At 53.1% G+C, this 13,647-nt stretch overlaps 3 protein-coding genes across 3 annotated transcripts in view; 2 read left to right on the top strand and 1 right to left on the bottom strand.

The window, feature by feature from the left end:
* Nucleotides 1-1,280: 1,280 nt before the first annotated feature.
* Nucleotides 1,281-10,363, top strand: ZNF428 (zinc finger protein 428). The gene is made up of 3 exons (XM_036428766.2): nt 1,281-1,614; nt 4,460-4,655; nt 9,724-10,363. The coding sequence occupies exons 2-3, from the start codon at nt 4,580-4,582 to the stop codon at nt 10,227-10,229; spliced, it is 582 nt and encodes a 193-aa protein (XP_036284659.1). The 5' UTR covers nt 1,281-1,614; nt 4,460-4,579; the 3' UTR covers nt 10,230-10,363.
* On the bottom strand, nt 4,615-6,679 carry SRRM5 (serine/arginine repetitive matrix 5). The gene is given in 3 exon segments (XM_036428767.1): nt 4,615-4,666; nt 4,668-5,004; nt 5,113-6,679. Coding segments are annotated over 3 exon segments (1,881 nt in total). The 5' UTR covers nt 6,605-6,679.
* Nucleotides 8,558-13,647, top strand: part of IRGQ (immunity related GTPase Q) — a 21,763-nt gene continuing 16,673 nt past the window's right edge. Inside the window, exon 1 of the mRNA XM_036428753.2 lies at nt 8,558-8,564. The gene's annotated coding sequence lies outside the window, so the exon portion shown is untranslated. The remainder of the gene's footprint in view (nt 8,565-13,647) is intronic.

The following is a 13,647-nucleotide window of genomic DNA, read 5'->3' as shown; positions in this document are numbered from 1 at the left end:
CTCTAAAATTTAAATGAGTGATTCTGATTTTAGATGAAAACATATATTGACCTCTCACTTTGTGCCAGGTGCTGCTCAAAGGTCTAGAGGCAGCTAAGTGGTGTTCCAGACAGCATAAGTCTGGGACATAAGGCCCCAAAGTGGGAAAGGGGACTCCGTGTCTTACCTTCACGAAGCTTTCACAAGGAAAAAAGAACTCAAATTTCAGGTTGCCATTAAGATACAATGCAGAGGAAGGGGGTGAGGAGTGCTATTTTATTTTAACTTATTATGGGAGACTTCGAACACACAAACAGGCAGAACAGGAAGGTGAAGTCCATGCATCCTTCACCCCAGCTTCAGAAGCCATCTGTTCACAGCCAATCCTGCTTTGTCTGCAGCCCCACTCACTTTGTAGCACATCTGGAGGTGCTACTTTAGAAAAAACAGATCAGGGAACGCCTCTCAGATTGACATCTGTGCCAAGATATGAATGGTTAACAAGAGCAGCCATTTTTAGGAAAAGGGAACAGCAAGGGCAGACTGGGGTGTTTGATGGGAGCTGGAGTTAGGATAGAGAGAGAGGTATGAGAGGTCAGAGGTAAACAGGACCAGGCCATGATGAAGTTTGGATTTTTTCTAAGCGCAATGGGAGCCCACTGGAGAGTTTTAAGCTGGAATTTGAGTCACTTCCAGGAAGCCTGGACTCCTACAATATCTTCAGCACCATTCCATTAATCCTTGGTTTAAAGATCATCACTTTTTCAGGCTGGGGCAGACACCTCCTCTAATCTCCCCACAGCTTCCTGTGCTCCATTCATTCCAAGTCTGACCACTCGATTGTGGTTCTGATTGTGGGTGGCTTTCCTTCCTTTGATTGGGGCATCATGACCATAGGGGCCGGGTATGTCTTGTTCCCTGCGGAAACCATAGTGCCAGCTAGCCCAGGGAAATGACACACAAAAGAGCAGTCATTATTTATCCGGGTAGGAGCTGGAGGGTTCCTGACCCTTGAGCCGCCTCTAGTTGATGCCAACCGATTCCTCCTAAACCAAGGCTCCCAGCTTCGCGCTAGTCCGCAGTCCCTCTGCGCATGCGCTTTGCTCAGGCGCCCCCAGCCCCACTTATGCTAATCACTGCGCTGCAGAGGACAGCTTTTCCGGGGAATATGCAAATCACTCCATTGGGCGCTCCACGCCTCCATTGTCCCGCGCTAAGATTATGCAAATAGACAGGCCTCAGGGCCCGAATTCCGGCCGAGCTGGCGTTTCCCCTACCCCCCCTACCCCGCCCCTCCGCTCATCCCATCTTCCCTGGAGCGCGTCCCTGCCCCGCACACGCACGCGCGGGCCCTGCAGTTTCTCCTTCGGGCCGGCTGCGGACTGTACCAAGTGAACCCGGACCGCGAGGGGCAAAAGCCCGGAACCCCCTGCGCCGGCCCCGCGATGGCCCGACTCGGGTAGCCCCTCTTCACACTGGGCGCCAGGAATGGTCCGTCTCGGCGCGCAAGCGCCCTAGGCTCCTCACGCCCCCCGCGCTCCTTCCCGTCTACACGCAGCGCAGGCGCCGAGCCCGGGCGTGCAGCCGCCGCCACCGCCGCCGCCGCCGCCGCGCCGGAGCGGGGCCGCCCAGCCGGTGAGTGTCCGGGATCGGGCTGCGCGGGGCATGCTGGGAAGCGGGCGCTGCGGCCCTGCTGCATGATGGGAGTGACGGCTCCAGGCACGGAGGCGCCGGCAGCGGTCTCGGGCGGTGATGGCCTGAGGATGAGACCTGGGCTCCCTCTGAGCGGCTCCATGCCGCCCTGGCGCAACGGGGAGAAAATAAATTAATTAATTAATTAATTAAGGGACGCCCTGCCTTAAACGTGTGGGAGTCGGTCCGCTAGTCGTGATAGGCCGGGTGCATTCTGGGGAGAATTACTCTAGTTCCTGCGGGGGACCTTTGTTACACACCCCGCCGCGATGAGCGTCTTGGAAACTAGAAAGGTGGTCACTGCAGGCCTGAGGCATCCTGGGGGGAGTCGCCGCAGGGCATGATGGGGACTAGTCCTTGTGCCGGGAGACGTTTTGCCGTGGCTCCTTACCCCCAGCGTTGCGGGAAGGGGCGCGTTCGGTTCAGGCAGGGAATCCTGGGAGTTGATGGCTATAGGCTCGGGACATATTGTGGGGTCTCCTCCACTTGGCATGTGGTAGCCTCATTTATGCCCCTCTGAAGTCCCGGGAGCCAGTCTAGCCGTCATAGTCACTGAGGACTGGGACCTGTGCACCAAGGACTGCCTCTGCCCGTCCTCCGGAGTGCTCTGCAAGGGGCTCTGTGCGATGGGGAAGGGGAAGGGGAAGGGTAGGTGAGCAGTGTCTCCTGGTAATCGCATAGGAAGTCCCGAAGAGTTCCTGGGGTACGATTGCCAGTTGAAATACTTGATTTCAGATAAACAAACGTACGTCCCAAATATTACTTGGACCCTACTATGTATATTAAGTAATTAGTTGTTTACCTGAAATTCAAACTCAATGGGTGTCGTCTGGTTTTTTTATTGTTAATCCTCACCGAGGATATTCCATTGATTTTTAGAGAGGATGGGAGGGATGGAGGAAAGGAAGATACTACAATAGATAAAAGTCCACGTGAGAGACAGTGATTAGTTGTTTCCCGCCTGCGCCCTGACTAGGACTGGGGATCAAAACTGCAACCGAGGTACCGGGAACAGACCTTTGCACGGGCAGACACTAACCCCTGAGAAACCGGCCAGGGTTCATCTGTTTTTAGTCTGGTAACCTTGTCCTGACATAAATCAAATTAAGCCCCACAGGCAATAGGGTATTATGAGAGCTGTTCTCTGCCATTATGAATCTTCTCCATCCTTCAAGCCCATACCTCGGTGTCTTTAGAAAGCGCTCCTGCCCCAGCCTCCTTTAGATTAATTCTAATCATTTTCTCTTTAGTCCCCAGCATTAAATGTGGCTTCCATTGTACACCTATGCCCAGCACGGCCCTTGGCACATAAGAAGTGCACTGATGTTGCCAGCGCCTTCACTAACTTGCTCTCCGTGTTAGGAAGTGCAGTGGGAGACAAAGAAGCGGTGTTGGGGGTGGGGAGGGTAATTGGTGATGAGGGAGAGAAGGCACTGGAGTTCAGAGAAGGCTTCCTGGTAGAGGCAGAGGTAGAGTTTGAGCGGGAAAGGCGTACACAGGTCCTTGTGTTTGAGGTGAGCGTTGGAGGGAGAATAGTTCTCCAGGCTGACAAGGGGGAAGGAGGACATTTTAGAGAAGAACAGCGGGATTTACTTAAGACCCACGGATGTGGAAAGGCCTGGCATGCACAGGGAGAGGGAGAAGTCTGGAATGGCTGAGGTTTACAGAGTCGGGAGTAGGAGTAGTAACAGCTACTGTTAATGGAGTACTTGACACCTACAAGAAATTTGTATGAATGAACCCACTGAATCTTCAAAAAATATCTTCAGCCGAAGGATCATTTTACGAGAGGTAGGATGGCATGGCTTCAAATCCTAGTTCATGAACCTACCAATTGGTGTGACCTTGGACTACCTGTTAGTCCTCTCCCAGCCTTCATCTGTAAAAGGACATAACCTGTTTCAAGGTGGTTAAGTGGAGTACCTGAGTTAAGTCCTGGAAGTCCCCCCCCCCCTTTTTTTTTTATTCATCACTTGCAGATATTTTTCCGTTGGCTTTTTTTTAGAGATGGGAGAAACATCAATGTGAAAGAGACACATTGATTGGTTGCCTCCCACACGTGCCCTAACTAGGACCGGGGATTGAGCCTGCAACTAAGGTATGTGCCCTTGATCGGAGTCAAACCCAGGACCCTCCTGTAGTCCCCAGGCCAACGCTCTGTCTACTGAGCCAAACCACCTAGGGCTGGAAGCCCTCTTTGTATCCAGAAGGAAACATGCTAGAGAAGTTAAGGCCTTTGCATGAAGCTACACAGTTAAAATAGGACAGATTTAGGATCCAAACCTAGATACTATCTTGCCAAGGTGTAAATTGATACAGAACTAGGGCTGATAGTCACAGACTAGCACAGACGTACCGGTCGTTTAAATACTTAAATACTTCTAGACTGGTTGGTACACCAGGAGTCCGTACCCCTAACTGCCATATTGAATCCTCCCCCAACCCGACTTGCCCACAATCCAGCAACTGACTGACTAATGCCTAGCATAGAGCCGTGTCCCAATCTCAGTTCTGAGTCATGCCCATTCTAATATCCACTGTTAGATATTTGGAAAGTTATCTTTCCCCACACCACTGAATAAGAACCACGGATATCTTTGTTGCCCAGATGGAGGAATTAAAGTCTCCATCGGCCCAGGGCCGGCAGCCAAGGCCCAGGAGGCAGCCAGGGACAGAGCTGGGGCATCTTTGCCTTACCCCCATCACTGAGCACACAGCAGGTCCTGGGGAGGCAGGTGCTATGTAAAAATTTATTGAGTTACCACTGGCCTTTCCTTTCCCCCTCCAGCATCCCTCTTCCGGCTGACATCCTGCGTTCGAGAACTTGTGGCCAAGGTGTAGCTGCGGAGAGCTGGCCGGGGAGAGACGCTGCCTAGCTTCTGCTCTGCTCCCGTCTCCTCCTCCGGCCATGACAGAGACTCGTGAGCCAGCTGAGACCGGAGGCTATGCCAGCTTGGAAGACGACGACGAGGACCTCTCTCCAGGTGAGGTGGTTATAGAGCTGAATGTCATCCTGGCTTGGGATTGGGGCTGCGTTGGGAAGTATTGACGGGGATTGGCTCCTTGCCGTGCCAGGTGTTCTCTTCTTACTGGGACTTTACACCCTGCGCGGGGATCCCTTCCAGCTGGGACTGCTGGGGGTTCTAGGCCGGCTGTGATGGCTCTCCCTGCTGGGGGTGCTAGACCGGCTGTGCGCTCTCTTGCTGGAGGTTCCAGCTCTGTGACCGCTCCTCTTTCTGGGGGTTCTAGATCGGCTTCGGCCCCTCTCCTTTCTGTGGGTTCTAGATTGGGTGTGATGTCTCTCTTTTCTAGGGGTTCTAGTTTTGCTGTGATCTTGTACTTTGCTGGAGCTTCTAGATCGGCTGTGACCACTTTTCTTGCTGGAGCTTCTAGATTGGCTGTGACCGCTTTCCCTGCCGGAGGTTTTAGATCTGCTGTGACCTCTTTCCTTGCCGGAGGTTTTAGATCGGCTGTGACCGCTTTCCTTGCTGGAGGTTTTAGATCGGCTGTGACCGCTTTCCTTGTTGGAGGTTTTAGATCTGCTGTGACCTCTTTTCTTGCCGGAGGTTTTAGATGGGCTGTGACCGCTTTCCTTGCTGGAGGTTTTAGATCTGCTGTGACCGCTTTCCTTGCTGGAGGTTTTAGATGGGCTGTGATCTCGTTCCTTGCCGGAGGTTTTAGATCTGCTATGACCGCTTTCCTTGCTGGAGGTTTTAGATCTGCTGTGACCTCGTTCTTTGCTGGAGCCTCTGGATCGGCTGTGATGCCTCTCTTTTCTAGGGGTTCTAGTTCGGCTGTGATCTCTTTGTTTGCTGAGGCTTCTGGATCGTCTGTGACCTCTGTCCTTGCTGAGGCTTCTAGATCTTCTGCGACCTTTCTCCTTGCTGGAGCTTCTGGATCTTCTGTTATTCCTCTCCTTGCTGGGGCTTCTGGACTGGCTGTGACTTTTGTCCCTTCTAGGTTGGTATTGACTTTTCCCCTTGCTGTGGGTTCTAGACTGGCCATGTCTTCCCGTCTGGCTGGGAGTTTCCTTCCGGTTACGACTTCTTGCCCTGCTATGATTTCTCTTCCAACTCTGACTTCTCACCCTGCTGTGGGTCCTCTTCCGACTGCGACTTCTTGCCCGTCTGGGTGTTCTAGATCGGCTGTGACTTTGGCTCCTGCTTGAGGTGCTAGACTGGCTGCGACTTCGGGTGCCGCTGGATACGCTGTCCTGGTTGGAACTCTTGACCACGCCGAACGTTTCATTTGGGTTGTAACCCCGTTCCCTGCTAGGGGTGATCATCTGACTGTAGCTCCTCACCCTCTTGAATGATGAGGACGGGCTGTACTCTATCTCCGTGAAGAGAATCCTGATGGGGCTGTAACTCTTGGCCCTGCTGGCCAGCCTAGGACTCTTCCCCGTGTCCTTGGTCCCCGGTGGGCTGTAGCTCCTCCTCCGGCTGTTGGTTCTAGGCTGGCTATAACTCTTCCTCCCGCTCTGCTTTTGCTGGGAAGGAGTTCTCACCTTGCTGGGCGTGCCCTGCTTGGCACCCTGAGTCTTCATCCTGCTGGGAGTGCTGGCCCTGCTGGGTGACCTCACGGAGGGTCTTCCCTTTCTGCCAGGGGCCCGGCCCCGGCTGTGGGTGCCCTTCCGGCGGTGGTGCCGGACTCTGCCGGCCTTGTTGTTTTTGCTGGGCCTGGTGTCGGTGCTGGCCTTGCTGGACGGCCTCCCCCTGCTGCGGACTCTGGACTTGCTGCCGGGCTGGCCGGAAGGGTCTGTCTTCGTGCTTTCCCACCTGGCGGACTTGGAGCTGCAGGGGCTCGTGACTGAGCCGGCAGGCATTGCCGATTGGACGCTCTTCAAGGAGGGAGGAGACTTGGGAGACGCCTTGGGCATGGAGGGTCCGGTGGCTGCCACAGACATGCTGGGCGTTGTAGGTGGAGAAGGCATGGTGGGCGCAAAAGGGCTTCTGGTCCTGGAAGTCACAGAGGACAGGAGAGCCCTGGACGACCACCTGGTTCTCTTTCACAGAAAGAAACTTCACAGCTGCATGAAGTCATAATGGGCATGGGAGATCTTGGAGGGTAGGTGTGTGAAGTCAGAGGGGAGGATAAAGAGGGGCGGGGCCCTACCCCAAGGCAGTCAGCAAACGTCTCCTAAGGCTGACTGAGGCTCAGCATTGCTGGGGACACAGACAGGCAGCCAGCTCGTCCTGCCTTCCAGACGTCTCCAGATCCTAGATCTTCTGCGACCTTTCTCCTTGCTGGACTGTGTTAGAGCAGTGGTCGGCAAACTGCGGCTCGCGAGCCACATGCGGCTCTTTGGCCCCTTGAGTGTGGCTCTTCCACAAAATCCCACGTGCGGGCGCGCACGTACAGTGCGATTGAAACTTTGTGGCCCAAGAGCAAGAGTCGGTGTTCGGCTCTCAAAAGAAATGTCAGTCGTCGTGCTGTTGGTATTTGGCTCTGCTGACTAATGAGCTTGCCCACCACTGTGTTAGGGGGCCCAGAGCGCGACACTGGCTGCCTGGGGAGCCAGGGAGGACCTCACAGAGGAGGGGAGGCGTGAGCTGGGACCTTAAAGAGGAGCGGGAGTTTGCTGTTAGAAATGGAAAAGGCGGCCCCAGTTGGGAGAACAGAGGCAAAAGCCTGGAGGAGGGAGGGAGACCAGGTTCCTGAGGCCACCCAAGCAATGAACCAAAGTGTCCGCCTTTGGGGGACAAGCAATAAACACACACCCAGATGCTGATGAAATAAGCTGAGAAAAATAAAGCAGAGCTGGGGCATAGGGAGTGCTGGTTAGACAGAATGGTTAGGGTGCCACTGAGAAGGTGGTGCTTGAGCAGAAATGGGGCAGAAGGGCAGGGGCAAACCTTAGTCCATCTCCAGAAAGGCTGGCAAGGCCCTGGGGTCGTGCATGCCTGGGGAGTGGCTGCTCTGTTAACAGGATCCCACTGGGCTGCCAGAGAAAGCTGAGGACGGGGCCAGCGTGAACACAGGGCAGGGCAGTCCTAGGACAGGGGTCGGCAAACTCATTCGTCAACAGAGCCAAATACCAACAGTACAACGATTGAAATTTCTTTGGAGAGCCACATTTTTAAAACTTTTTCTAACGCCACTTCTTCAAAACAGATTTCCCCAGGCCATGGTATTTTGTGGAAGGGCCACACTCAAGGGGCCAAAGAGCCGCGTGTGGCTCGAGAGCTGCCATTTGCCAACCATGCATATAGTGCAACACCTTCCCTGAATACACTGTCCCAGTTGCTACAGAATTCAGTACAGTAACAGGCTGTATGGGTGTGTAGCCCAGGAACTGTAGGGGAACAAAATTTGGCACCCCCAATACAGTTAACCCTTAAACAACACAGGTCTGAACTTCTCAGGCTCATTCCTAAAGAGGATTGATTGTTCACTTGACCCCCTTATCCCAAATCCAGGGCATTCAAAGGGTCTATTTAGCATAAGGATTATTTTCAACTTCCTTCCCCCTACACCTCCCACCCCCCATGAAATAGCTGCTTGGGAGAAGCTCTGAAAACCCAGTAGAAGTTACCCTTTATAAAAGGCATTTACATCTGTAAGGGTGTCTCCTGCAAGAACCAGGAAGGGGGATGACCTTATCTCTAGAAATTTTCATCCTTGTGGGAAGACCAGGACTTAAATCTGCATAACAACCTTACCCTTGTCTACCACTATTTCCGGTAATCTGCCATAGCTGACCCCACCCTCCCACCCCCAACATCTTATCTTCAACAGGAAGGTATTTAAGTAAGGTGACCAGACGTCTCCCTTTTGGAGGGACAGTCCCGATTTTTAACAATTTGTCCCGCAGCGTCTTAAAAAATGTCCCGATTAGATTAAATCTTTTTTAAGACACCGCTGGACGAATTGTTAAAAATCGGGACTGTCCGGTTAAAAGCGGGATGTCTGGTCACCTTATATTTAAGGTGATGGTGGCTTTAGCCATTTTGGTTTTTGGTGAACTACTCTGTTTTCCTGAGTCTTCCATGTATACGGGTTACTAGACTTTTTTTTTCTCCTGTGAGTCTGTCTTTATTACAGGGATGTCTCGGCCAGCAACCCAGAAGGGCAGAGGGAGATTATTTTTGCTCCCCACAGAGTAATACCCCGGGTGTGAGTAGGCTAGACGGTGTAGATTTGCGTAAAAGCACCCGGTAATGCTCACACAACAACAGAATTGCCAAATGAATCATCTATTAGAACAACACAGCCCTTTCATGAAGCAGCACATGACTGTATATAAAACCACATACATCGAAGTACATAGAGATCGTGTCTTTTAATTCGTTTAAATATCTGTTCAAATGTTTGTCCTTCTCCCTAAAGTGACCCTCAGAGGCCGTCGCCCATATTTAGCTTTCCCCGTTAGAACTGTACGACTAGAGGCCTGACTGCTCTGTTCCTCAGTTTCCCCATTTGTCACTTAGGAATAATAACAGTGCCTCCCTCACAGGCTGCTGTAAGGATTAGGTGAGTTACTACATGAGACGGGCTCTTCCAAAAGCAACGGACACAGCTGCTGCCCACTGCTGCTGCCGCCGCTCCCACTTTTACTCCCATTTTGTCCTTATTAACCGCTATCCTGAGATGCCGTTTTTTTTTTTTTTAAGTATGTTTTTTTATTGATTTTTTTTTTTTACAGAGAGGAAGGGAGAGGGATAGACAGTTAGAAACATTGATGAGAGAGAGACATTGATCAGCTGCCTCCTGCACACCCCCCAATGGGGATGTGCCTGCAACCAAGGTGCATGCCCTTGACCGGAATCGAACCTGGGACCTTTCAGACCACAGGCTGACGCTCTATCCACTGAGCCAAACCGGTTTCGGCAAGATACCGTTCTTATAAGATTGATTTGCTGGACACACAGACACTGAGGGGCCCTGTTCTTTGCCGTGGGCAGCCGTCTGCGGGGAAGGGCAGGATTGTGCCCAAGCCCCCCTCTCCATCTGAGGCTGAGCCTGGCTGAATGGGGCTCAGGGTGGGGACAGCCACCAGGCACGGGCCTCTGTCCTCTGATGCCGCCGTCTCTCCTCACCCGTCCCCTACAGGCCCCGAGCACTCCTCTAATTCCGAATACACACACTCAGAGCCGGACTCCGAAGAGGAGGAGGAGGAGGAGGAGGAGGAAGAGGAGACCACCGACGACCCCGAATATGACCCAGGCTACAAAGTGAAGCAGCGCCTGGGAGGGGGCCGCGGGGGCCCCTCCCGCCGGGCTCCCCGCGCAGCCCAGCCCCCGGACCCCCCAGCCCAGCCCTGCCAGCTCTGCGGCCGCTCGTCCCTCGGGGAGGCCCCGCCAGGCGCTCCGCCCTGCCGGCTCTGCCGTCCCACCGCGGCCGCCCAGGAAGCGCCAGCTCCCGAAGTCAGGGTGCTCGGGGAGGGAGAGGGAGAGCCGGCCCGGGCTGGGGGGGGCCGGCGCCACCCCGCCCGGCAGGAGGAGGAGCCGGACGAGGACGAGGAGGGCACCTACCACTGCACGGAGTGCGAGGATTCCTTCGACAGCCTCGGGGAGCTGCATGGGCACTTCATGCTGCATGCCCGGGGTGAGGTGTAGCACGGCCCCTGCCCAGAAGCTTGGCGGGAGGCGGGAGGCGGGAGGAGGTGGTCCTGGGGGACGGAGTACTGCCCGTCTGTGTCATCTCAGCGGTATGTGTGAGGCCAGAATAAAAGCCAAATTCTGTGTGTCGGTCCAGCGTGTGTTTGGTGTTCGTGTGTGTATGTGCGTGCGCGCGTGTGTGTTTACACTCCAGCGTATGAGGCATACGCCTGGGCATCTGTCTGCCCCTCACCCCCCCGGGCTCCTTCTAGAGCAGCGGTTCTCAGCCTTTTTAATGCCACGGCCCTTTCATACAGTTCCTCATGTGGTGGCCCCCAGCCATAAAATTATTTTCGTTGCTACTTCAGAACTAATTTTGCTGCTGTTAATGAATCGTAACGTAAATACCTGTGTTTTCCGATGGTCTTAGGCGACCCTGCTAGCGGTTGTCAACCTGTGGGTCATGACCAGCGGAAAACACAGATATTTACGTTATGATTCATTAACAGTGGCAACATTACAGTTTGGAAGTAGCAACCAAAATAGTTTAATGGCTGGGGGTCACCACAACCTGAGGAGCTGTATTAAAGGGTCGCGGCATTAGGAAGGTTGAGAACCACAGTTCTTGAGGGAACTTTAGGTTTGTTGTTGCCTAGATGATTACATTTACTAAGCACTGTGTTCAGTGTGGTTTCCATGTATTTACTCACAGAACCCATGATGTGCAGGCTCCAGCACAACAGAACTTTGTTTCTTGTTCACATAATAGCCCAGTGGGTATTTCAAGTTTGCGAGCATCCATCTAATGATTTGGGAACCCAGACCATCTCTTAAAGTCACTATCATCCCTTTGGTTATGGCTTGGGAGCTTGGGAAGCTATTCTTTTACAAGCCCCAGCCTCGCCCAGAAGTGGCCTGTGCTGCTTGCATTTATGCCATGTGGCCACTGCTCACTGCAGGGGAGTCTGGGAAGGCGGCCCAGCCAAGTGCCCAGAAAGCAGGAAAACGATTTGTGGGGGACAGCTCCTGTTCCTTGTCACTTCCCCTAACAACCTGCACAAAGAGGACTTTCATTATAATCACAGTTTCCTGTGCCAAGTGCGAGCCCAATTGCTTTCTAGATGCTGTGCGTCTAGGAACTTACAAAAATAGAAAATTACAATCAATTGCCATTTTCCCAGCACTTACAGCCATGAGATCATCCAGTCCTTAGAATAGCTCGGAGGGAGGGACTGTGATTCATTAGTTCGTTTCACAAACATTGTTTGAGGACCTGTGTGGTAAGCATTGGGAATAAGCCAATGAAATCTTTGTCCTCGGGGCTTATAGGGGGGCAGAAAGGGGCCGTTGGTGGGGACAGACAGTGAACAAGGTGTAGCATGTGCTGGGTGACGGCTGCTGAGCAGAAGAGGCAGGGGAGGGGGTTGCAATTTTTTAAAATATGTTTACTAGAGGCCTGGTGCACAAAATTTGTGTGGGAAAGTCCCCAGGCCTGGCCCGTGATCAGGGCTGATCTGTGGAGTGAAAGCGGAGCGATTAGGGGACCTCTGCTGGCACCTGCCATGACTGGCCTGATGCCGCCCACTCAGCTGGCCATTGCTGGTTGCCTTCCTCTGCAGGGTAATTTGGCGGGGGGGGCGGGGGGGGGAAGCACTAGCACCGTCCTTAGCTGGCCTGGCAGCTGGGGGCAGCCCCTGTATTGAGCCTTTGCCCCCTGGTGGCCAGTGTGTGTCACAGCGACTGGTCATTCCACCATTCAGTAGATTTGCATATTAGGCTTTTATTATATAGGATTAATTTCAGAGAGGAAGGGAGAGAAAGAAACATCAATGATGAGAGAATCATCCCGCACAACCTCTACTGAGGATTGAGCCTGCAACCCAGGCGCTCTGACCAGGAATTGAACCATGACCTGGTTCTCAAGTACACACTCAACCACTGAGCCACACCTGGCCGAGGGGGTTGCAGTTTTAAAGAGTGTAATCCTCCCTGAGGAGGTGACAGACCTGAAGGGGGCGGGAGAGGAGGAGCTGTGCACAGCGGTAGGAAGAGCATTCCGGGTAGAAAGAGGCAGGGGTCTGCCAGAATCGGGAAGACCAGAGGCCCTGGAGAAGGAAGGAGGGCAGAGCTGGAGGGGAGGAGGGGGCCAATCCTTACAGCTTTGTGCACGCTTTGGCTCTTCCTCTGAGGTGGGAAGTACTAATTCACAGAAGCTTGGCACCATAGAAGCCTAATTATTATTACGATAGGTATGATTTACTGAGCATTTATTGTGTGCCAATCCTGTTCTAAGGCGCTTTACTTGTGTTAACTCAGAAGCTTGGCAACTAAGAACCTTCGAGAATAGAACCGGAATTTCCACAATGACCATCAAGTCATCGCTCACAGTGGACCAGGCCCTGGGCTAAGCGCAAAGGTAGGGACCGTTATTTATTTACTTATTTAATCTATATTTTTGTTGGTTTCAGAGAGAGGGAGAGAGAGATAGAAACATCAATGATGTGAGAGAATCATGGGTTTGCTGCCTCCTGCATACCCCCAACTATGGATTGAGCCCAAAACCTGGGCATGTGGCCTTGACCAGAATCAAACCTGGGACCCTTCAGTACACAGGCTGGCGCTCTATCTACTGAGCCAAACCGGCCAGGGCAGGACTGTTTTGTATTTACTCATTCATTTAACAACGATTTGTTGAGCATCTATGAGATGCAGGCACTATTTTGGGAGCTGGGAATAGAATGGCGAACATGATGAACAAAAGCATTTCCTTTGTGGAAGTTAACCTGGGGAAGACAGACACTTTAGATATTTAAGCAAAATATAAAATTCACTAGAGGCCTTATGCCCTGATTGGGGGCTGGGGGGTGGGGGGGGTGTCCCTCAACCTGGCCTACTCCCCAGGGGATCAGGCCTAAGCTGGCAGTTAGACATCTGTCTGGCAGCCGGGGAGCCCTGGAGGGATGTCCAACTGACAGCTTAGGGGGACACCACCACCACCACCACCACCCCCCCCCCCCCTGCAGTTGCACATCCTCAGCCCTGATTGTGGTTGAGTGGAGCTCCCCCTATGGGAGGCACTGACCACCAGGGGGCAGCTGTGGTCAGCGCACATCATGCGACTGGTAGTTCCCCAGTTGTTACACCATTAGGGTCAGTTTGCGTATTACCCTTTTATTATGTAGGATTATTATCTAGGATATACTGTAGGAAGGTAGAAAGTGCTGTGGAGGGAAAGGGGATAGCGAGGCTTGTGTGTGTGTGTGAAGCAGTTCCAAGCAGTGTGGGGGGGGGGGTCCAGGAAGGCTTCACGGAGCAGGTGACGGGACAGAGACCCAGAGGAGGAGAAGAGTGAGTTTGTGGCTGTCTGCGGGAACAGCAGGTGCAAAGGCCTGCCGTGAGAGCCTGCTTGGGATGTTAGTGAGGAAGCAGACCAGTA

The sequence above is a fragment of the Pipistrellus kuhlii genome, unplaced genomic scaffold, assembly GCF_014108245.1.
Source record: "Pipistrellus kuhlii isolate mPipKuh1 unplaced genomic scaffold, mPipKuh1.p scaffold_m20_p_90, whole genome shotgun sequence".
NCBI lineage: Eukaryota > Metazoa > Chordata > Mammalia > Chiroptera > Vespertilionidae > Pipistrellus > Pipistrellus kuhlii.
This window is presented reverse-complemented; position numbering and strand designations above follow the sequence as displayed.